Genomic DNA, 24,815 nt, shown 5'->3' with positions numbered 1-24,815 from the left:
GAGATAGAATGCGTTGAAGTAAAAGAGTGAGAGATAGGCAGGGGAAGGGGAATCTTAGAATTAAAAGTTTACAATGAAATTATTTGAAATGCCCTGGAAATAATCTCTCCGAGCAATTTCGCGATTTTTTTTGACTTGTTTTACGTAAAAAACATGATGAATAGATCTTACTTACTTTACGATCGTTTTGCTTTTTGCTTTTTGTTCAAGAAAACGTGCAATCATTGAAATTATAATTACTGAAATCGCAATGATGTCATATTAATGTTGCGACGTGCTCGAACGAATGAAAAAAGTGTGATGTACTTTGCGTTTGAAACATCGCGATAAAGAAGAACAGGAATCACTTCTTTATCTCTTGGAGAGTCAGTCATCACGTCAATACGAATCTTACTAACGTCAGTTAGTATTAATCGTAATTAAACATTTTTTTCATCTTAATTATTATATCAGTGATGCAGATATATAAGAGAAAACAATGGAGGATCGGTTAAATCACGATCTGAGCCGAGATTACCGTTGGCAAAATTACTCATTGGTACTCATTTTCATTATAAAATTATCCCGATTATCGTGTCAGCTCTGAATTTGCTTTGTGAGAATCTATTTAAATCGCAAATGAATCATTGATAATGTATTTCTGGTTAATTCAAAGTCTGTCTCGAAGAACAAACGTACGAAATACTATGCTTCTAGAATCGTCGACACGTTGTTACATTATTGATTTTTGAGCTTCAACTTTTTAGATTTTTCTTCCTCTTTGGCCACGCGTAGGAAAGAATTGCGAATGACGAAAGAAACGGAACTTTAGGGCCGGCTCTTTGTCGAGTGCTTTCCTTTTCTTTGGAGAAGTCATTTTTCATTTACGCGGACACTAGAAATGAGAGAAAGAGGGATGGAGTAAAAAGGGGAAAACGGATTCTCGGTGAAGTAAAATTGTGACGGGGATTGGATATCGAAAGAAGTAAAAAAAAATGATAAGTATGAAGGGAACAGAGGGGAAGAGAGAATGAATGCGTGAGTGAACGAGTGAGTGAGTGAAAGAGAAAAAGGGTGAGAAAGAGCATGAGGGGCTTAGCAGGGATGCTGAATTCGATCGTAGGGCCACGATAACACGATTGTGATGACAGATTACTTATACACACTGATTAGCAGAACTGAACTCTTAGCAGTTTCATTTAGCATATTCGTTTAGCGTTGTAGAGAGAGAGAGAGAGAGAGAGAATGAAGTAACAACTACTTTGTGACTCTGCGAAATCCGAATTCGACGGCCCTGTTCAGCCAAATGCATCGTTCGGAGAAAACGAAAGGGGAGCGCGAATAAAAAGATCCATTCGTTTCTGCGCGTTGACTGCGAGCGAGACGCCACTCAATGAATTCTGTATAAAATTCGCTTTACAAGTCTACATGCATGTCCATGAGTATACACACACACACACACACACTCACACGCAACACACATACATACTCGACACGAACACACAGGTCGCGAATACTCGGTCGATGAATACATGATACTTACATACGCGATACATTACACACATACTCGAATCTGTAGACTCGTAGGTTTACTATTAATTATAATGAATTATAATTATATCTATTATATCAATGTATAATTATATTTAGTTTTTAGGTTTATGATTATATTGGCTAATTATTTCCCGCTTGTACATACGCCGTGAAGCTCCAGAGAAAAAATTAAATCTTTAACAAAGAAAATCTATAATTTTTTCGACTGTTTTTGTACAGAGATAATAAAAACAAAAGGCCTCGTGCTTATGAAATTTCATGAATATAAAAAAAAAACACGTGTGTCGATTAATCTCGTCCATTATCCCAGTCACCTTAACAAGCGTATATTGTTTCATGCTGTTTGCGATATAAAGTAGAAATATAAGATTTCATATGAATCAGCATAATCGGCCGTAAACATCGTTAAGATTCAACATTTTTGAGACGAACTTGGAATATAAATCGATTTTAATGGTTCTAAATTTACTTCCCATTATTGACAGATTGTGCAATAAATTCTACAAATATATGCGAATCCTTAATCTCTTGAGGAGTACTAGGACGCATGAATACGTTTTTAATTTTACCTAACGTTTGACTGTTTAGCGAAGTATAGTACTATTTGGAATTTAAATTCCTCAGGAAACAGTAAAAATAAAAAAAAATTAAATAGCAAATATTTCCGTATTTCATATTTATTTTAGCATATGTAAAATAAATACATTCGAAACGTCAAATAAAATAATTTTTTCTGACCTTCAAAAATTCGTCCCTCAAGAGGTTAATAATGAAATAACGTCAGCAACGATTGCGGCCTTGAATTATTTAAGGCATTGGCGCGTCATACTTGGTATTTGTCAAACAAATTTCGTAAAAACGCCAATTCCGCGAGTGAAATTGTTTACTTGGCAGATGAGAGGGGGGATTGAATATCGATGATTTATTGACAATTCCGGTGGAGCGAGTCGATTTACGTGATCGTGACTTGCAAAGTGATAAATAGGATGTAATTTTTTTTGCGTATGTTGGCGAATACGAACGGGAAATCGAGGATCAATCGTGTTCTCGGGATTTTTTATATGATTATTCTCGGAAATTCTCGATCGAGATAATTCGAGAGGACACTTGTAGAATCAAAATTGCACGTGTCATTCGTCAGATATGTTTATTGTCTTATAAAAGTACTATTATTAAACTTTCTGAGAATGAGTAAAAAAACGAGCTCTCTCGTGAAAGCGTCGTATATATTACTTGTCCTATATATACAAGTATATATATATAGATAGCGAGCGAGGAGGGTAGTTACAAAATCTAAAAGAGTAAACTTTGAAAGATTTCTAATAATCGATTGATAAGTGAGATAATAATTAACGACATCCGTTTGGAGTTTATTTAATTTAACGTGAGATGCGTGGATTTCCTCTTGGAAAAATCTGTGAGATTATCCGAGTTAATGGAGAAGTATAAGTGTGTTGAAACAGTGAAGATTATGAAAGAACAGAGGAAAATAATTATATCATAATTTTGAATCTATTATCTTGATTACAAATGTAAAATAAAATGGGAATCGCATGGGAGGGACTTTTTCTCTGTAAGATCTCTCGTATTTTTATTTTTTAAATTTTCGTACTCTTATTATGATATTGTTGTTTTTACATTCTTTCAAGTCTTCCAGTGGAATGTTTCATTACAGAACTGACGCGCATATTGCGATAAGTGTGTTAAGCCAACGTTTATCGTGCACGTTTCGCGACGAGAGACTGAAAAAACAAAAAATAAATGCGATAAATTAGTTAGCTGCTTCCAGTTATTACAAGTTCCAGTTAATCGTCGATATTTTAATCGATTCTATGACGCGAAAGATAGATATTGAAATTTGTGAAATCGTGTGATGCAACTAAAAAGAAAGAAATCGAAGAATGAATAAATTCGATATGCGATATAAGATTCACAGACCGCGCATTTTTTCAAATCATAAGCATCGGACGAAGCATCGCCAGGGAAGAAGGAGGATAAAGAGATACGAGCCGATAAAATGAAACTAGATAATGCCACAATGATGCCAAGATTGCAAGATTTACGCTTCCTGCTGCGTATCCTCTACGAGTTATTTACAACTATCAACTACTGATGCGAATTCTGTTACAGCGTAACGACTGACGATTTTGCTGTTCTCATCTGAACACCGATCTTGTTGAAGCTACCGTTCTGCGCTCGTTATAAACTTCCCGTATATTTCATAGGATGAGAAAAGGTTAATGGATCGCCTAAAGGGCGCGCGTTACATCGTCGTCGTAGCCGTGTTCTCCACGTTCGAGCGATTTGGTTCAACAACCTGATCGAGTATTCTCAAAGTCTTCCTTCTCGTCACGATGTGGAAACAGATAGGAGACAATCTCGCGTGAATGTTGATGAAGTTGAGACGTGCTTAATGACAGCAAATTATTGTTTTTGAAAAAGAGGGAATCATTGGAATAAGAAACCGTCGCCACCTTCGTCGTCGCCACCTTCGTTGTTGTCGTTATCGTCGTCGTCGTCACCTCGTCACTGTCATTGCCAGTCTCTGCAGTTACCGATGATGGTTGTCGTGGAGGTCAACGTCGGTTGTTGCTCCCCTGACGTTGCTTGGCCCGCTCGTTGGTTGGTGGCCCTCCTGTAAGTTAGAATTGCTGATTCTGTTCAGCATGAAGTTCCCTTCCTTCTCGACTTCACTCCCGCTCTCTTGCTCTCTTTCTTCCTCTTTCTCCCCCCCCCCCCTCTCTCTATCGCCCTAGGCATCCTAACTCTACCAATCTCTTCCGCGCGACTTCCTCACCGACTTTGTTTCTCACCGAGGCTACGTATCACACTTTGTTGCCTGCCAACTATACGCTATTCGATAATATTACGTAATGCCTCGAAGAGACCGTCGAGTTTCTCGACCAAGCTGGCCTGATCAGTCGATTCACGGCGATGAACATGGCGATTCTTCGAATGATCATCGAAGGAACCGTGTGATTGAGGAGAAAAGGTAATAGGGAATTTTTGTAATACCTGTATTTGTAATCCAGATACAGTAAACGCTAAAGTCACGTTATTTAAGTGGAAAGTCGAACTGCGCATGCGCAATTTTCACTGTGTATCTGGATACACTGTATTGCAGAAATTCCCTAATGCCACGCAATCTTGGCCACACATCTGGAATATGTAAATTGGTCTAAACACTCTATTAAGTGTCCCCGTTTGTTTTACCGATTGTTTGTCAAATATAAGCATTTTTCTAAATGCCTTCACTTTTATTTAAAAATCTTCCCCTCCCCACAATTGTAGTATCATAAATGATGACAGTCCAAACGATAATAGTTCAATTTTCTCGACACATTTCCTTAATTTCTCTGATTTCTAGTTTCGTGGCAACCCTGTAAAATGGATAAGCAATTTTTGCCTTTTACAGCTTCCTCAATATTTCGAGTGATTATTTCGTGAAACGTAAAGCCATTCGTTAATCTCACGATTCGCGAGTCACGAGCGAGAAGTGAACGGGGCGTGAACGAAAAGCGATATTCGCTATAGAGCGATGTTCGACGGTAAAAGGACCCTTTCCTCCTTCGCGTTTTTTTTCCCCCTCCCTCTCCTCCCTCTGTCATTAGCGGGGACTCTCGTTCTCGCAGTTTCGTTTATTTCAAAGGCGAGTTTTAATTGCGCTTATCGATTGCCGCAGCGAAGGGAACCAGGTTCTCCTTTCTTGTCCATTCCATCCACTCCCTACCGTCCCTCCTTTCTCTTACGCTCGCTCAGTCACACGCTCCGCCTCTTCTTATCACTGAACAACGGCGAGCCTCTTCCATCGCCACCGCCACAGAGCCGCCGCTGCTTTTTTCTCTTTCCTCGCTGCACATCCTTCTGCCTTGGGACGCGGTGCATTGTCCCACGTTGAAGTGCTCACTCCGCTCACAGCTGCAACGAAGTTCTTGCACGACGTTCTTGTCCGAGAGAAGGTCTCGCCGCGCCGTTCGGCAAATTGGCGAGGCCGGCGTATTTCAGCCAACTTCACTCCAGACGATTCTTCTTCGGGATCGTTGGTGGTTTGGTCGAGTTGGGCCGACGGTCCCGTTAAAGCAAGTGCGAGATGATCTAACGGGTCAACGTGCGTTTACTTATGCGTAATTGCATCTTTCTCTCCATTGCGTCTATATATTGCGGTTGAATTGTTTTAAGGAAATTTTAATATCGAATTTCTCTCAACGGTTTTAAGCCCTCCTCTCTTAGGAGCGACGCTGCGGCGCGAAATTGGGAAGTTTTAATTACCCCGCGACCGTACTTAGGGGTTAATCGGGAACACCCTGGGAACACCAGCGGCTTTATAGTCTTCGGGAAGTTTGGTCCGCCCGCGGACATTAAACGCGGCGTTTCCAATTACGCCGCATCTCAAGTCTCGTCGGTGTGCACGCGCGTATAAACCTCTCTCTCGTTGATCCGTTCGGAGTTTCGCAAACCCGGCGGTCGTTAACCTTACGCGAAAATGGATAAGACGGTTCGGTTCTGGGAACGTTGCCACCGTACCCATAGATATTCGTCGGCACATATACCTAATATACCAGAGCATGTACATATAAATGTCATTCAAAGGTGCTCCTACAGGACGGGGTACAGGACGTTCCAGAAACCGAAGGAAACGCGCGGTCCTTTACGACGTGTGTTCCGAATACAATAGTAACTCGTGCGAGTTTAAAAGGGATATTTTTGTATCCAGCTGGGTGGATACGAACGACAACACGCGTAACACGTTAATAACCAATAAACGTGCGACGGTACGACGTCGTTTAAACTTTAGCGTATACGCGAGATGCGTTACACCAACCGCACCTATCACCTTCTAAGCTTCGACATATGACGAAGCGTGTATAATAAGATAACCGGCCTTGTAACGAGATTATCGCTGTGTGCGACGCGCTACTGGCTCTTCTAAGGTATAGCTTCGATAGCGACAAGAAACAATTATCTTTTAAACGCGCACGATCGTCGCGACGGTTAGGCTAACGGTAAAAGATGCATTCTATTACTAGCCAACCAGTGGAAAATAACGCCGCTATATCGGTTACAAGTTACAACTTGCTCCAGTTTAAAATGGTTATTAAAGATCTCCTCTCTTGTTGCTCACGAGATGTGACAGATAAGGTTATAGGTACGCGATAAAACACGGTAATTGTCAATTATTACGTTCGTTCTATATTAATTTTTGAAATATAGTCATAATCTATGATCGTGATCATCGCGCTCAAGATTAATATCATTTGGTTTTTGCGTTGTAATTTATTTTGCAATTATAGTTATTAAGTGATTTGCGATAATTCTTGGATTAGCACGCGTCATATTGTCAATAGTTTCAAATGAGAAAACGGTAATTTACTAAAAATGACTTAAATGTCGACAGTATCTTGAATTACGATGAATTATATTAAAAGTGAGGTAATAAACGAACAATCTCATTATTCCAGTATTCACAATCAGTTCTTATATTTATGTCCTGAGTAGTTTTAAGATGTCACAGAGATCAGAATTCGTAGCTCGTTTTTATTATCGTCTTACGTTAAGATGTTAATAGGGTTTTTTGATTGATTCATGACTTTTTAAGACTGCACTTAGGACAGTCTTAAATATCAAAATCGACTACTATAAATGTCGCCACAGAGTCGTATTTTAAAACATTACTGAAGACAGTCTCGTAATAAGAACAGACTATGAATATTGGCCATAGTATCTCGTACTGTTGAGCAAACAAATGTAAAACTGTTCGGAAAAGATTTATTCCACGAAACAACACGTCAAAATCGCGCGCAATCAAAGTCATATACGGTACAAAATCTTTCACTCACGTTGCGACACGTCGTTGCACGACGTCGCATCGTGCGATAAAAACGTTCCTCTATACATTCCTCTTCCACGTGAAATCATTCGTTTAACCGTTTAGAGTAAAAAAGATCTGCTTTCAAAATGCTTACGCACTTCTGACATCACAATTTTTGGAAATCGACATTGGAAATCGCGCCTCCTAGGCCTTTCAACTTATTTGTTCTTCATGGCAACGTGCTCGTTAATGACGCTTTCGAAAGTTCGCGGTCGCAGTTCTCTTTTTACTACCGGCATAAATGACTTCATTCGCGTGACTCATCGTCTCGTGTCTAGTACGGAGTGTATTATATGAACACTGTATAGCTGCCCAACTATCATTGGAAAAACCGCACGACGTGGAACAGACGATTTCGCGAGTTCTTGAATTAGGACCAATCGGTGTCTTTCCAACCATCGGATGATGTTCGGCCTCCAGATGTTACTCCGACTGTTAGATCTGACAATTTTAAGCGTCGATTGCACAAGAACCACTTTACGAGCGTATATTTTTACATTACCATTTGAGGGACAGAGCGACAGGCTTGACGAGTCTGCAAAATTCAACAGGTTATTTGTCAATAACCAGTATAAATAAATGTAGCCGTCTGGCGTTACGTGCTTAAATAAAAAAATAATATTTCTACCTGTGTGCTATCTAATATCTGCACCTTTTCATTCGCTTTAAAACGTCGTCTGACGAAATTCGACCGAATTGATCTCGTCATCGAGAGAACGTTTTTTTTTTTTTCCCCTCTCAAACAGACGATATTTCGCAACCGATCGAATCATTCATATCACGAGGGACGTTTATTCGTCAGAGTGTAATAGACGCGCGCGTCACTTTACGATGAGTAATAGCGTAACGCGGTTCTATAACTTGGCTGCACTGCGAGCAAGGTTTGCGATAACTACGTGTACGACTACATACACGAGTAATATTTTTCTCTTTATGAATATCAAGTGATTCGTTGAATTGCAGTTTTATATGTTCTACTAGCTCCTTTTCTTCTTCGAGAGACAACGTTCTCCGTATCGTATCTTTAACGTGGTCGACGTTGCTTGCAATTACGTGGTCATTGACAGCGCGTAATTACGTCACTGGAGACAGAAAGGCTTCGAACGTATTCTAAAAGGTGAGGAAAAGGTTTCTAGTGTGAGAAATTCGTATTCCTGAATAAGGAGTTTACGTAACTCGAAGCGGTAAGGCGATAAAACAAACGGCGGCGCCAGTGTTTTTACACAAATTCGTTTCGTGAATCTAGCACGGGAGAAAGTGTTGCCTCTGCTGACCGTTTCATTAGCATCGTACATGTGAGACGACACGTGAGACTGTAATGATGACTATGTGTTCCCAGCTTGCGCCAAGGAACGAAGACTATATTCGCGATTGCGATCTATCTTTGTAAAATGACGGCGGCCATTTAATCGATGTCGATAATACTGTTTTAATATATATAAAGATTGTAGTTTAAATTTGAATGGCTCATTTTAATTAATTTAGATTCTATTTTAAATAAGAATAAAGAAAAAAATCGTATATTATTGTAAATAAATAATATAAATAAGGATCTGATTACATTAAGATTATGATAAATAATAAATTATTTAATGATATAAATAAAAAAATAACGTTAAAAATAATAAATAAAAATATTAAATTAAAATTCCAAATTATAGAAATGTCAATAATAGTAATATTTTGAATACATTTCTTTTTATCTAACATATTACACCGCCATCTCTTGCAAAATCCGGCACCTATAATTATACTTTTTAATGTTTGTTTCTATCAATGTAGTTTAATCTCTGTTCTTCAACTAACTTTTCTCGTTTGTTTTTCTCGAAGAATTAGGAAAGGATGAAGAGTAAGTTGAACCGAGATTAAAGTTAATCTATACATTGATAAAAACAGGCATTGGTCTTCGCTAAGCGTACTTTACACGTAATTTGCAGCTGTAAATCTTTTTTTCTTAGCTTTCAATCTTAGTTTCATAAATTCGGTATTGTTCGTTCACGTAATTCTACGGATAGTACCGCGTCATTAATTTGTCTATAACTAACTAAAACTTTTGTATTAAGGTAATGTCTACGTCAGATGATAACTGTACGAGTTGGAAAATGTAAGTTTTTAACGCTTTTTTTCGATTTTAATATAAAGTCCATCTTTTAATTTTGCGTCTATTTCAATCCTGTAAAAGGATTTTTGATTCCGTTCAGTCAATTCGGAAATTTCAATCAGATTGTAATATTCCAATAATTTCGTCACTCAAGCATCCCCCCAAAGGAAAAGAATATGTATTTCTAATGCCGATGGAGAGACTCGATGTCACTGATAAGAACGTGATCCTGCTGTAGAGTTAAGGCCAAACCCGCGATGAGATCTTCCGTGAAGGCTAATATCGTAGATATTACAACTATCTATGACAACTGATCTCGATCTCCGAAGCGTTGCGAAATACCGTCGCGCAATCTTGATAACGGATCGAAATCGATCGGTTGACATTTGAATTGCTACAGTTGCACGATAATATAAAACGCCGCATCGGCCTTTGCTCGACTTTCACCAGCTCTTGGAGGCGAGCGATTTTTCTTCAACGACTGCTGCTACTGGTCGACAAAGTCGAGCTTAAGGAAATGTCATGGCTGCGCAAATCTTGACCGACTTGATATCTCTCACACGGTCGCGTGTTACGTCAGCGTGGACATACATTTAACAAAGATATCAAATCACGACGCAAAAGCTTTTTCGAGTCGCAGTTTTTGCTTCGTCGAGATAATGAATTTTGTTGCGTGCCACAATTTCTCATTCTAGAACTTTAAGTATTTTTAGATCTTTCTTAGATGGACAAATTTTGCTACTATTTCAGTATACGATATTATAAATTTTAGAAATCCAATGGACATTTCAAATTTCTCCTATCTGTCATTATTGTTCCTTATATTCTCTATCAAAACATTCAATCAGTCGTATTATTTATTACAATTGATGATGAATATTCTAAAAGAATATTATTGCCAAAAAGAATTTGTCAAAATTTTCACGAAATTCACATAAAATTGACTAAACATTTTTTTGTCTGCTTACAGATATGACGATACGTTGATGAGAAACGTCGAGGCATTACATTTGAAATCTACCATGTTTTTCTTGGAGACGACATCTGCTTCCGCCGGAGATGCGAGAGAAGAATCATCCTTCGATTCCGAGATGAGTTTATCCCTTACGGTTCTCATCGTAGAAGATGCGATTTATAAAGGAGAAGGAAACGCCAATATCGTTGTCGCCCTACCACACGTAAGTTAATTATATATTTTTCTTATTTTGTGTATTGCGTCTCGGATATACTGTTAGATATTATAAGAAGCAATGGAACCCAATCCCTTGAGTTAAATAACATTATATTATTTTTAACTTCATGTACATAAAAAAAATGTGAACCAATTCTCTGTGCTTATCTTCAAAGTACATAACATTCATATTAACATGAATACTTTATGTGCACTATTAGAAAACTTTTTAAATTGGAAATTGTATAAATTTACACGCAAGAAAGAAATATTATAGATATAAAGAACCACCTTAATCGAATATTTTTCACTCATGTGTGTATAAATTTTTGAGTTGAATTTAATACATTTTTTTGCGTTAAATCTCGTTTAACTTTTTTATTCTAATTAAATTAACGACATATTAAAGCAGGAACAGTGGCAATTTATACAAATGATTAAAAATTGATCAAATTACTAATTACAAATAACAAATCTCATCTATAATAATTTCATTTCTTTTATTTGCTCTTTTATGTTTCGCAAAATCTTCAAATCTTCTCAAGGAATCCTTGAGAATTATTCCTTTGAAGATCTTTTGATTTGCGATCGAATAAGACAATGCCTAAATAAACTCGAATTTTCTATTTTGCTTTCTTAGATTTTGTGAGATCGCAACGTGTCTAATTTTTTTTTACTCCATTTTTTAACTACTGTCGTCCGCAATTTCGATTCTCTTTTCAGTGTCATCATTGATTCAGCTTCTTTTGTTCATTTGCACGAATGAGAGCGCGATGTTTCTTTCACACACAATATGTATATATATATATATATATATATATATATATGTAAAGATGTCTTACATCTAAATGGATTAATTTCCTTAGGAAGCTTTACAAGTGCGTAAGTATAGCAAAGGGAAAAACGGAGAAGCTTGTTTTATAACGCTTAACATCTTAATAACTGCTATAAGTGTTTTTTAGCGAATAACGAATTGCATATAAATGCAATACAATTAAGATGCAAATGCGCAAAAAACATGCGAATAACTATCTATTCGTCAGCAACGCAATAAATGCCACTGGCAGATGAAAATATAATAGATAGGAAGGCGTTTTGAGTCACTCCCACGATAATTGATTGTACCAGTTGTCTCGTCACAGATAAGGACGTGTAATTTCTTTTTGCGCAGTTTTCGTACAAAAGTCTCAACGAGTTATCATCGCGCGATGATAATTTCGCATGAACAGTCTCGGATACAGAAAAACACGATAGTTGTTAACACGTTTGTCGTAATAATGTAAAAATGTGTTAACATTGTAAAGAAAAAGATGAAATTTTCGTGTTCGCGTTGTTATGTCATTCCGCATCACAAACTGATGAGGAAAACCTATTTAATACTGCGAAAAGTCTATCATAGACAATGGAAAAACACACGGAAAGATTTCGTTGAAATATGAAAAAATTCGGTAGGATCTGAAAATAACTTTGTTAGACCATCAGAATAATTATAAGGAAATCTCAAGTATTGATGAGCAATGCTGCAAAAAATGTTTGAGTATTCTCGTAATCAATTTTAACGTCCAACACATAATTATTTGGATGTTCCAACAAAATTATTTTCAAATCTGCATCTAGCTAAATTTTGATAAATATTCTTAATATTTCAATAAAACTGTCCCTTCTGTCCACATGGAACATTTTGTATATAAAACACCAAGCACCTTAAATTCTTCGTACATGATACTTTTCTGACTCACTCTATTATTAACGAATAATTAATAACTGCGTGACCAATCGAGAATTGTGTTTTAATAATGCAGATGCGACAATTGTATCTCTTCGTGGTAGGAAGAGGACGTTCGTTAGCTGATCAAACGTAGATGTAGTCGTATATTTCTTTAGGAAGCGGACAAACAATCGTAAGCATAAATAATTTCATTTAATTGCCCGGGTTGTCCACACCGATCGCGTTCTTTTATCTCTGCCGTTTATTAATGCAGAGCGCGTCATCGTCGTTATCGTCATAGGAAATGATCAATTTTTCTACTTTACGCGCCTTCTTCAGGTGCGCAATTTCGAGAGATCGGATACGGTCGAATCGCGATATGCCGAGTGAAACGCCGACGCGTCCGTCGTTTCTATCCGACGCATCGTGGACTTTATCGCGAATCGATAATAATCACAAGCGTGTTCAGCTTGTATAACCTGGATTGAATTACCATAATTATCATAATTATGTCGCGAATTGGGTACGGTCTCTCAATAAATTGTAATTACTGCATCGAAAAGATCGCGAGACTATATCGAGGATGTTTTGCGTAATCACGGATGAATTATATTATAATAGTTGAAGTTGAATATTACATTTTATTATTTTTAGTTTCCATACATATCAAAATTAATCCATTTCTGTAATTAGTTTCAAAGTAAACAACGTCGATGTTAACTAAGTGAATAATAAATTAAATGTTTGAGTTAAATTCTTTTAAAATCTATACGGAACGAAAGAATGATTTTACTCAAGTATCTAAAAATGTAAGCTAAATATGGATCTGAAAATAATTTTGTTGGCCTATCAAAATAATTATGTAAAACACTCTTTAACTAATTGGTAAAATATCAAATTAAAATATCTTTTTGTAGCATAATTAGTTTCCTTGTCCAAAATTATTTTTAGATATGTATCTAATTTTTACATTTGCTTTAGCAAAATAATTCTTTCCGTATAACAGTGAATATTTATTGAATATATCGTGAATCTTCGCTACCAGAAATTAATCCAAATTTTAAGCAGGAAACGTTTTATTACCACTTTCGGACGGACTCAACGGATGCTTATACAATATTGATAGTGTGATTAAGTTTCTAATATGATTTCTTCTGTCTCACGCGAACGATATTCCACCTCGTGTCGACAATCACATACATCGCTGACAGCGATGCATGCACACGTACTACACATTTGAACAATGTAACTCCGGATCTCCGTTTCACATCGCATCGGCCATCACCTCGGTAGACTCGTCGGCGAGTTTGTCGAACTTGCGAACGGTCAGCTGCGTCGTGGCTGACAGTTAGTAGTGCGGATAAAAGAGAGTGGATTAGAGCTGTCCTTTCGGATATTTGTCAATACCTTGGAAGTATCGACGATATTCGCAATATCGAGAATTACTCCGTATTAAAAATTTCACAATCTGAAATTCTCCACTGAATAAACATTAAATAAGCGTAAGCATCGCTAATCGCAAATTTCTCTTGGTTTGCGATGGTAAGATGCATCGACTCGTTCTTCTCTTCCTCTTCCCTTCCTCTTCTTTCTCTTTTCTTCATTTTCTTTCCTCCCTTTCGTCACGTATTTCCTCTTCACGTAGCGACCTTAACCCGTGCGTTGAGTCATCCCCGCCGTGGCTTTATAATTTTATTACGTGACTCGGCTGCATTGACTTCGAGGGACTATTTCGGTTGCGAAGGGAGGACGAGCGTCGAATGAAAAAAAACTTTCAACGCCGCGAGCTTTGAGACTCCAATACTTTAAGTCTTCGGAACGCTTAGCATTCCAATACCGTTTATACAAATGAAAGTGCAATGCACGTTTTTTCATTTCCCCTCAATTCCCAAAGACTCGATGACTCAAAGACTCGTCGATATGTCTATCCGATGGTCTCTGCCCATATATATAGCACGTTTCGTCCGAGAGATATCCTGGAATTATCCTTAGGATACAGGAGAAAGTCCTTTGGACGAGTTTAGGTCCTCTCTTGGAAGTCTATGCTGTTTGATAGCTCTTAAGATGTTCTGTCAGCTATCAGAGAGTAAATTAAATCGTTAACCACGACACCAGCTGCGCGAGAGCGAAACGTCGTTATACTATTGATATATCCACGAACGTTTCGTTATCTTTCTGCGTGCGCCGTGTTTATCGACACCGACGGCTTTACGACGGCTTTAACGAGTCCGCCGCGTTTGAATTGTTCCTCTCCCGACTCGTTCTTCTTCCAATCCAACCTAGTACACAATGTTAGTAACCTGGTTTCCTGGCGATAGCGTTCTGCTCGATAACACCGACCGCGGTACACGTCCTATACGTGCCACACGTACTATCAGTTTTCTCAGTAACGGTGAAGGATTCCTCCTTTAGCGTATCTCTCGTTGGACTACATGTGAAAATACTTTACGTGCAAAGTGCGAATGTATATATATATATATGTGTGTGTGTGTATATAATTGAAATTTAGACGAGGCTTTATCTTTCGATGCAGTCTCGACAAGGGCATTACGTACGAAGGCTCATTCATCAGCGCGACTCTTCGTTGTGTATATCGCGAGTTTCGAAAACTTTATGATCACGCGATGTACGCGACTTCGATCCAACGTGATCGTCCTCTCGCACGATACCATCGTCGTTCGTTGAATCGCAATCTCGATTATCTTAGATTCTTCGTGATCACAGGGATTACACTATTTTCTAAGTGCATGTCGATAGCGATGTATCATTGGCGGTTATATGTACAGCACGATATAATATATTCCTGGTTCGCTAGCGTGGACCTTGACGTCGCTGCAGTCGGTATTTGTTTCGCGAAACGCTGTTTTCTGTTCACACAATCGCGTACGCAATCGTCGTACCTTCGTAACGTAGTCTCTAATCAGCCAGAAATTGCAGTCCGATACGGCTGCGTGCTTACGGCTGTTATCGCCGCACCATTAGCAACGTAGAATCAAACGAATTATTAAATGGAAGGATTATTCCATTCGAGTTTTATTCTGTCATTCGAAAGGAAGTAGGTAGGGATTGGACATCGTTTAGACAACTTTTGATTGATCCGTCATACTTTTCAGGACCCGTTTAAGATAGAATGAGATGCACAGATATCATATATTCTTGCAACTATATCGCATTCTGTCCTGAAAATCTGTGGTGTCCAATCTCTTTTACCTGAGGATCTCTAAGGCCCAGTTCCACGACTCACGGTTAACTCTTAACCGAGGTTCAACTTATTCCTTGTCTCTTTCCAATTCTCGAATTTTTCTTTCGAATTTTTCTTCAAGAGTTAACCATGAGTTGTGGAGCTGGATCGAAATAACGACGGAGAAGGTTCAGTTATTTGATATTCAAGCGTTGCGATGCGATCGGTATATATGGTATCGATCGAATGTAAAATTCCATTGGCGAATCATCTCATTCTTCCCATTCGTTCGTAATAACGTTCAACTCATCGTTCAACCCATTTCCCGCGTCTCACTCTTCAAGGTGCGGATAATTGCGCGCGGCCTATCTCTGCCTAATCAGTCATAGATCGCGGCCTGATGCGCGTGCACACGGCTCCGCACCAGCGATCGTCACGCCATTGGACGTGTTACAGCTCACCCGGAGGGAAGAGGACCCGGGGGGAGGGGGTGGGGGGGTGGGAGTGAGCAGAGGATAGGAAGGGAGGAAGAGGGTGTTACACGTAGAAGAGAGAGCGAGTGGGACGCGGTAGTGAGTAACTATCGCGAAGCGACGAGAGGGACAGAGAGAGAGAGGCTTATGGGAGACAAGGTTAAAGAGAGAGAAAGAGGGACCATTAACCGTTGGCCGTTGACCCCTCGGTTGACGCGGCGGGGATGTTCGAGCGGGTGGTGGAAGAAAGGAGGGCACTGAAGTGGGGACCAGCCGACCGACCGACCGATCGATTCTCTGCGCGCCTCAGAACTCAGAACTGTGCTGGCGATCGTCAGGTGATGAATGGTCCGGTATCGATCGATGGATGGCTTCGGAGCAATTTGTAATTAATACGCTTCCGCGGTTCTTTCGAAAGTTCCAGGGAGGGGGGGGGGATCATCGACCCTTACTCACGTGTCCACTGTGGACGGTATGAAATTCTCGGAGAAGATTAATCATTAATTTTTGTCCTCTTCGTTACGACGGTATCCTTCTCAATAATAAACATCGTCGTTGCTTCACCCGAGAAATGAACGGTAAGGCAGGCTGAGAAATCGAACGAAACCTCACCTCTAAACGCGCCATCGTTTAGAAAAATTATAAACGATCAGGATGCGGTCGCTGAATATGATTTTGATTTATTCACGAGGAGGTTGTTAACGGAATCGCCAATAATACCCGCGTTTAACCACGGAACGCGTCGCGGCGCGACATTTTCGGCGTGGAATTAACACGCTCTCGCGCGCATTATGCGGTGTAGCTGCAGGCGCGACATCGTTCCGGCGTTGTCGAGGTCTCCGGGTGATCCCGTATCCGATCTGTCGCGAGCGGACGGGAACGGGTCATGTTGAATTTAATGAGATCGTATAACGCGCTGGTGGACACGGTTCGTCGAAGCGGGCATCCGCTCCTCTCTCTCGCTCTCTCTCTCTCGCGCGCGCGCGCGCGCGCTTACGTTGAATCAAAACGAATCGGCGTCGATATCGATTTCCTGCTCTGTTCCCATGTTTGAACGCGCTTTCCATCTGTGCGCTCCAGCGATGCGCGTGTTTCGATCTAATCCGGACTCTCGCGACAGCAGTTACGTCATTTTTACGATGTGTTTGTGCGATGCCGCGTTTGCACAACGGGAGATAGTTGACAAGGGTATCCTCAGAAAGCGCTGAAAGCCGCGCATTGAGAGCGTATCGAATACGATACACTGTTTACTGGTTTGACCCGATAGTACGGCGTTTTATCCTTATCGGACTTACACGCAGCTATTCGACTTGGACACGTTGCGTTGCGTAAAAGAATGGATGTTATTCTTAGGGTCACTCGTACGCAGATTAACTATTAAAAAGTATTCGCGTAGAAATATTATGGGCGATTTAATGTAAACGATGGTCACGTCGAGCGTTTCAACGAGGTCGAAACGCGCCTCTTGATCTCCTGTTTAATTTCGCTTACGCAACTGTGGAAGAGATTAGCATTTTGTGCTTCGTCCCGGTCGAAATGTTGTTCCCTGGGTAATTAATTTAATTCGCGTTACGGATCGTTTGCCATTCAATATTTTTATAGCACGCGCGTCGTGAATTCATCATTGGTAAAAATCAATCGTCAATTATTGTGAAAAGTCTGAAATTGCACGAGTCAATATTGCATTTAAATTTATTATCACTTCTTGATATTTTATTTTCACGCGGTCAACATTAATGGTATTTAATAATGACATTATAAAACGAATTAAATTCGAACTATTAATCTCATGATTTTATTTCATATAATTTTATTCAATGAGAATTTTAATTCAAGTATTAACTGTATCGATTTATCCAATATTTTTATAGGCATGTCGTAATCGTGTATATTTAAATCCTTCGCGTGGAGATACTTTTGTCGGCAAAAAAAAAAGCGACGCACGCAGGCAGGTATATACAGCCGCATTAATAGACGTGACGCATGAAAAACTTGCAGCCACGTCAGCCGGCTTAGCCTATATATCGATTAGTGGTTCACGCCGGGTCGCTTACTCTTGAAAGATTTGCCGAGAAGCGCGAGAAATTGAACGTTCCAAATTTTATTGTATACTTTACTACTTCCACACCTACACGCGAATCCGGGAACCGTTGAACTCGTGTGAATCGTGGCGGCGAATGTCGTTGTAAAACAATGCCGCACGTATTGTAATATGCAGTATTATGCGCGCATGTTAAAAAGCTTAGGTATTGCTCTGTTTAACACGCTTTCCTGATAGTCATGCATTAATGGCGTTGCCTATAAGATTAATAAGCTCTTTCATCAACTAAAGTTAATTAAATTTATTATGTATATTATTTATGATTTTTATGGTCATAAAGCGCTCGTGTTTCCCTCATATTTTCTCTCTTCGACGACTGTTACTTGCTAAATATTATTAAACGACAAATTGAAACTCGATAAAAGATAGCTCGATAATTGTGAACGTTCCCTGAATTCTTGATTTTCCGATACTCCGTTATTTCCTCTAAAAATTTCTATTTTCAATAAAAAATTTATAAAAGAGATATAATCATTTTTACAGCTTGCATTTATCTTTACATTGCATCATGTCGTTCTATAAAATAACGTAGTATCTTCCGACTATCGTACTGTTATCAAAATTGAAATTCAAATACAAATGTGTATATGAATGTTTATGTAAACCTCGAGATATAAATCTGACGGGAGCAACTGATGATTTTTATTTTCTCAAGAACTTGTACACACACACACACACACACACAATTTCTAAACAATTAAGTAAAGACATTATTTATAAATTTTTATTTTAAGCAATAGTTTGTGAAATAATAAGGGTTTAAATAAACGTCATGTTACGTACGTACATATAAGCATCTACATCGTCGTTTCTTTTTTTTTTCTTGTAATAATTGACGTTGCTCATCTCTGGAACTCGCGACTGTAATCGAATCGTCAATAGTTTGCGCGAATATTGCGGCGAACGGTCAGCAAAGTGGAACGCGTAGCAACTGCCTCGAGCATTCACCGTACGTCATTATTGGGCCGACGGCCGACGGCCGATCGGGCGTTCATCTCCCGTCTTTTTGCATGACAAAACGTCGGCCAGTTAATAGCATGGTCAGTTTCTCACATAGAAGACTGGCGCACCCATTCAGGTAATTAATGTCGTCGCCATTTATTGCGATACTTTGAATTGGTGATTAGATCCTGCTGCGAAAATCGCAGCGAGCCACCAAACGAAATATTGATCTCTTCAACCGATGGATAATCATTTTCAACGTTGAATCGTTCGGAGCGACTAAATTGGATTTTCACGGGTTCGATACTCATCTAAAATCGCAATCAAGACGCGGTCGTAGATGAAAATCATAAAAACGAGCACAAGGTGCCGAATCGATGCTTAGTCATCACTCGTTTTTCCACGTAAGACTATCAAATTCGATACGGTTTGTGATATTTGCCGTAATCAAACGTGTCGGCCGCCTTGCCGAAAATCACAGCACATAATGCGCTACGCTTATTAAGTAACGGTTACATTCACTTGTTTGTCCAAACCATGCGAAATTGTTGCTAGTAATGACTGCCTTTCGAAATCTCGAATGAGACGCCACTTTCTCGTAAAAAAAGTTTTTTTTTGCAGTGTTTCAAGATTATTAGTATCATTATTAAATTGACGATCAATGTAATTTGTGATTTGGCTTCAGTTTATTGCGTTTTAAGTCTGACCTATTGCGTCTTAAATCCGAATCGGTGCGGAATTTATACAATTGAATAATGTATTTGTAAATCTACATATGTGAATTATTAAATGACAAGATTCGTTTCGACCGAAAATCTTTTTTATTTGATTTATTCTTATCTATCTCATTTCTACTTAATTGAAATAAAAGCTTGATCAGACACAAAGGCCTTGTAACGTAATATATAAAATACGTCGCAATATATAAAATATCAGTGATATATTTATTACATTATTAACCTCCCAATCTGGAAATTTTTTAATAATTTTGCAATAATTTGTTTATAACAATTTGTTGCAAAATTGATTTTTATAATATGCTTTTTATGTCGGAAATGATTTTTCTGTGCTCCAGTTGTATTCCAATTATTAATTTTTTGCTAATTAATTTAGTCACAAGCTTTAATAATTTAAAAATGAAGTTAAACTTTATTTTATCTTGCTCTCATCCAAGGTCAATTTTTTTAAATTAAAATATATCTTCCTCGAATACAACTTGAAAAAAATAACTCTTGATATCTTATCTAGTTCTTGAGATATTTAAATGCGTTTATTAAAATGGAATAGCCTGCAATTAATAATAAACGAAAAATCGCAGAGAAACGCACAAATCAATTTTGAAGCGATTCTATAAAATGCAATAGTATCATTCTTTTTCAAAAAAGATATGGAATCTTTTGGAGCCTGGGATAGCAAAAATCAATATAAATTACGAGATTAAGTCTGTTTTCACGATATGTGATTACCTAAAAATTACTAAGAGATTCATCAATGAAATTTATTCATGAATTTAATGGTAACCATTAATCTTTAAGTAACCGTATATTGTAAAAGCGGGTCTAATTATTTACTATTTAAACTTTATGATTATATTGCAACCTTCAATGCTTATAATTTTATTTTTCTCATCCATATTCAGGTAAAAGAGATTATAAATTTTGAAATTTCAGAAATTCTCAGATAAAAAAACATTTGAGACATTTTAACGAGACATTTTAAGTTAAAGCTATCATTCTATTTTTTACTTTCTATTGCTGTTAAAGAAAAACTAATTATTTTATCCACGTATAATTCTATAGATAAGTGATATATTTCAAATATCTATTTTATAAAACTTCTGATTTTGCTACGATATTTCAACATTGATTTTTTATTACTTTTTGGGGTATCTTTGCCCACTAAGAAACGATAAAAAAACCTTGGCTGAGGAAGTAAAAATATTGTTGCAGACGGAAGGTTAATTGCTTTGCGCGTTCTATCTAAGAGGTTTCGGATCGTTCAAAGAAGATGTCCTAGAACCGTCTGTATTCCTCTTAACTTTTAGAGTGTGAGAAAATATAATGGAAAACAGAACGAGTCAAGTTTAAAAAATAAATGATTATTCATAATCGAAATATCAAGCTATCGCCGTTTTAATCCTCCATGGTTCAACCGAGATTTTAAAGATCCAGACGAATTTTCAATTTTTAATTATTCTGCCTCAGACTCGGACACGGACAAAAAAAGTGGAAAACGTCATATCATTGTAAAATCGTATTCTTGAGTGTTGGAAGAGTGTACCAGAATTTTTTCGAATTTTTTTAGAGCGTAAAAACCTTTTGAAAAACCCAATCAGCCACCAGTGATCCAGTTGGACGAGGCATGTAAGCAGTGGAAAAAAAAACTATGGAGAGCTAATACTTGTTATCAAGCGAAAATTAGAAAATCCGAGCGAATGAATTTTTGGAGTATCCTAGAATCTCGGGTTCGTTCATCGATTGAGTGTTCATAAAGGCTGCAATGACGAAGTTGAGCGTGCTTGGAAACAACGGTCGAGAGTGGCTCGGCCGTTATCTTTAACCCGAGAATTTTTCATAAAGTCGACCTACATACTCGCCGGCTGCGCTGTCGCCAGGTTGGAAGGCATTGATCTGTTCGTGATAACGCAAGCCTTATATACTTACAGGCGCATAGAAAATTCAGGATCGTTTGTTCAGACTGTCAGGCAGACCGAGACTGCCGATCGGCAGAAGGAGAATAGCTGCAAATGTGCGTCCACCTTGAATCTTTTTATACGCTCGCGCGATTTTCCCTCCACGTATGACTCCATATACACAAATGGAATCGTAATTTCTCATTGTTAGCTGCGCTCACAGCGTAAGAATATCGGAATTAAATATAAAAATTCAATATTAATACGCGTATATTTAGAATTGATATTATCATTCGACGTTTGTCAAAAGAGTTTGTATAAAGCGCTCCGAAATATCCTGGTTTTACTGAGTTGATTTTTTTCGTCTTTCAGGAGCGCACGGTAATACGATTCCGGAAGTCATTACCAGGCGAGGTTTCACCGGATGGCGGGAGAACGCGCGTGCAACGAGAGGTGGGGTACGCCAGGAACGTGGTTTCCTGTTTTTTGGGCTCTTACATGCAGATCCCCGAAATTGTTCGTTACGATGCGGCCGATATAGCCAAATTGTCGGATGCCGTCCGCCCTCTCCGACCAGGTAAATTGTTTTCCCACACGTCAGATATATCGCATCGTTCTTTATCGCTTCTCGTTTTTGCATAGAATATCCAGGGATTCCCACGAAATATATTGGCTGCGAAAATTAAACCGTTTTCGTGACTCTTTGTTGTAATTAGTTCGGTACCTTCGATTTTACGCGTCTTGTTTTATTATTATTCTGCACGTATCCAATTATCGGACATCCTGTACGTTACTTTCTCTTCTCAAAATGTAATGTTTTCAATGTAATATTTATATGCAATCGTGCTGTTCTTTCTTGGGAAATAAACACAAGCAGGTGCTGCCAGATCGTAACTAGTTTCGTGCCATCTCCTCGTTTTTATTAAGACGCTGAGTGTTTCTTCGTCGACGTACACCTGCCACTTTATTTTTCGATCGCTTCGGCCGAATAACGATCTTTCCGCCACTGAAGCCTCCCAGGATACACCGAGTTTCTTGTGCACGCGAGGAGCTAGAAGCTGAAATTTCATCGATTTCCCTGCAATATTGTGAACAAGAGGTCATCCGATGCACTTACTCTCTTACTCTCGTTCTTTTTTTTTTCATGCAATTGATCATATCGAATTTATGAATATTACAGACATTACAGATATACGGAGTGTCTATAAAAAGAGCTAGAAATGAATGTTCACCTCGACTATTCAAATCAATTGATCGATCTTGAATGCTAATGAATAAATCATCATGATAAGCTTGGCGATTTTTATCAACTTTTTAACTTGCACATTTAATTACTTTTGCAAATAAGCATATTTAATACGGTTATTCTCGTTGTTGCAGAATCCACGTCAGTCATTCGGAGCACAGCAAAAATATATTATTCGCGATGTTACGATGATCGTGTTACAGCGATTGTCAAGGATTTCTTTTTTACGATGTATATTTTTATGTTTATAGTAAAATAATACGATGTTTGATTGACATACGTCTCTCTCTATTCGCATTTAAAATCCCGAGATTTTAATAACGTTTTATAGGCAATATAAAAGTTCTATCGCGCGCTCGTGCGACGTAGTCTGTTATACATTTAAATCGCGGAGAATTAGACATCGCTCTCGACATTAATAGTCACAACGACGATAATTATATTGACATTTTATCCGGACGGTAACAGCTTTCTATCCGATGGAACGCGCTTCTCTTGAAGTCTCGCGTTGCGAAGCGACCAAGCAGACTTACGTTGAAAAAAAATGTACTAATAAAATTTTAATACATATTTTCTTTGCATAGTAAGTATTTATTAAAAAAATAGTTGAATCAATTTAATGGTCAATGGTATCAAATAAATAAATAAATATATATATATATATAAAAATTTAGTAAATATTTACTTAGAACTATTCAGAATAAATATTTATTAAATTTAGCATTTTTCCAACGTAGTAAACGGTTTCTTCCTTTTTAAAAGTGATCTACGGCAAGATATGCCATCGTTACTCACGACCGTATATTTGCCCACGAATTTAATAATTTTTACCATCGTATCGGAACGAAGCGATCAGCGCAATTCATTCCATTTCTCGAGAATTAATTAAGCGAGCTCTCGAGAAGAGAAGAGCAACGGACGCGGCTTTCCCACCGAGCCGAGATACCGGCGCCGTCGATCGATAATAAACTCACTTACAATTGACTTACAATTCAGGCAAATGTCGCGGCCGACATGGCACGGCGCGACGGCGACTGGCGCTTTTCGTTCACGCTGGGAAACAAAGTGAGCCGCGTCCGCCTTGGCGGACTAAATTTACGACGCGCGGCTCCTGCGGCTGCGGGTCGTCTGCGACCCACACTCTTCGTCTGCAGCTGTGTGCTCTCGAAAAGATGAGAGAGCGCACGTCGCCCGATGAGAAGCGTCCTCGAGAAGACGCCAAAGCAAGCGGTCGCCATGGTCGTTGCTTTATCGCTTTTCGCCGTTATCCATTTTTAAATCCCTCTTTACGTCCCTGAGACACACACATGTCTCGCATAATCCCTTGCTGCCATTTGAATCACGTTTCTTAATTTAACGCGGAATTTCACGTGTATACGTAGCTATAAGTTTGCGAAAAAGATCTCGGCGTAGCCAACACATCTCTCTCGCTCGTCGAGCCGCGATGTTCGCACGTTTCCAAGCGAGAAGTATCATCAGTCACTTCTACGAAAAGGCCACGACCCCGAGGTGTCTGCCGAGATATCGCACCTTCGAAAAAGTCAAGATGCACGTGAGGATGTTTAAATATCGGTCTCAATAACGCATCGCGAATTTGACCGAGAGATCATTGATCTCGACGAAGGATCCAAAATGAATATGTATGTGCATCATACGTTCGTGTATAAACACGATAAATAAAACTTCTAACGAGAGACGTGAATGACTTCTTTCTCAGCGTCGTATAGTCGTTGCACATAGTCGAGTATAGAATATCTGTAAAAATATGTCTCCATCCTGCTGACGTTGCTCGAGACTTTAACGTTTTCGACTGCAATGGATTTGAAGTTTGAATCGATCTGGGTTGGATTTTGTAATT

The 24,815-nt window shown here is 38.6% G+C and overlaps 1 protein-coding gene across 7 annotated transcripts in view; it reads left to right on the top strand.

Annotated features, from left to right (window-relative positions):
• The window catches only part of Ipk1 (Inositol phosphate kinase 1), a 101,708-nt gene that overhangs the window by 63,715 nt on the left and 13,178 nt on the right, over window positions 1–24,815 (top strand). For 3 of the 7 annotated variants that reach the window (XM_011058678.2, XM_011058677.2, XM_087405172.1), the window contains 2 exons: window positions 10,474–10,681; window positions 22,084–22,288. In XM_011058678.2, coding sequence (XP_011056980.2) covers window positions 10,490–10,681; window positions 22,084–22,288 — 397 coding nt within the window. In that variant the 5' untranslated portion in view covers window positions 10,474–10,489. Of the gene's footprint in view, window positions 1–7,929; window positions 8,520–9,484; window positions 9,507–10,473; window positions 10,682–18,899; window positions 19,216–22,083; window positions 22,289–24,815 lie in introns of those variants that run through there. The other 4 variants (XM_087405174.1, XM_087405171.1, XM_087405173.1 and 1 more) reach the window with 3 other exon arrangements.

The sequence above is a fragment of the Acromyrmex echinatior genome, chromosome 4, assembly GCF_024713525.1.
Source record: "Acromyrmex echinatior isolate Ae372 chromosome 4, ASM2471352v2, whole genome shotgun sequence".
Taxonomy (NCBI): Eukaryota; Metazoa; Arthropoda; class Insecta; order Hymenoptera; family Formicidae; genus Acromyrmex; species Acromyrmex echinatior.
The sequence above is the reverse complement of the archived record's forward strand: the minus strand, read 5'-3'. Positions and strand labels throughout refer to the sequence as shown.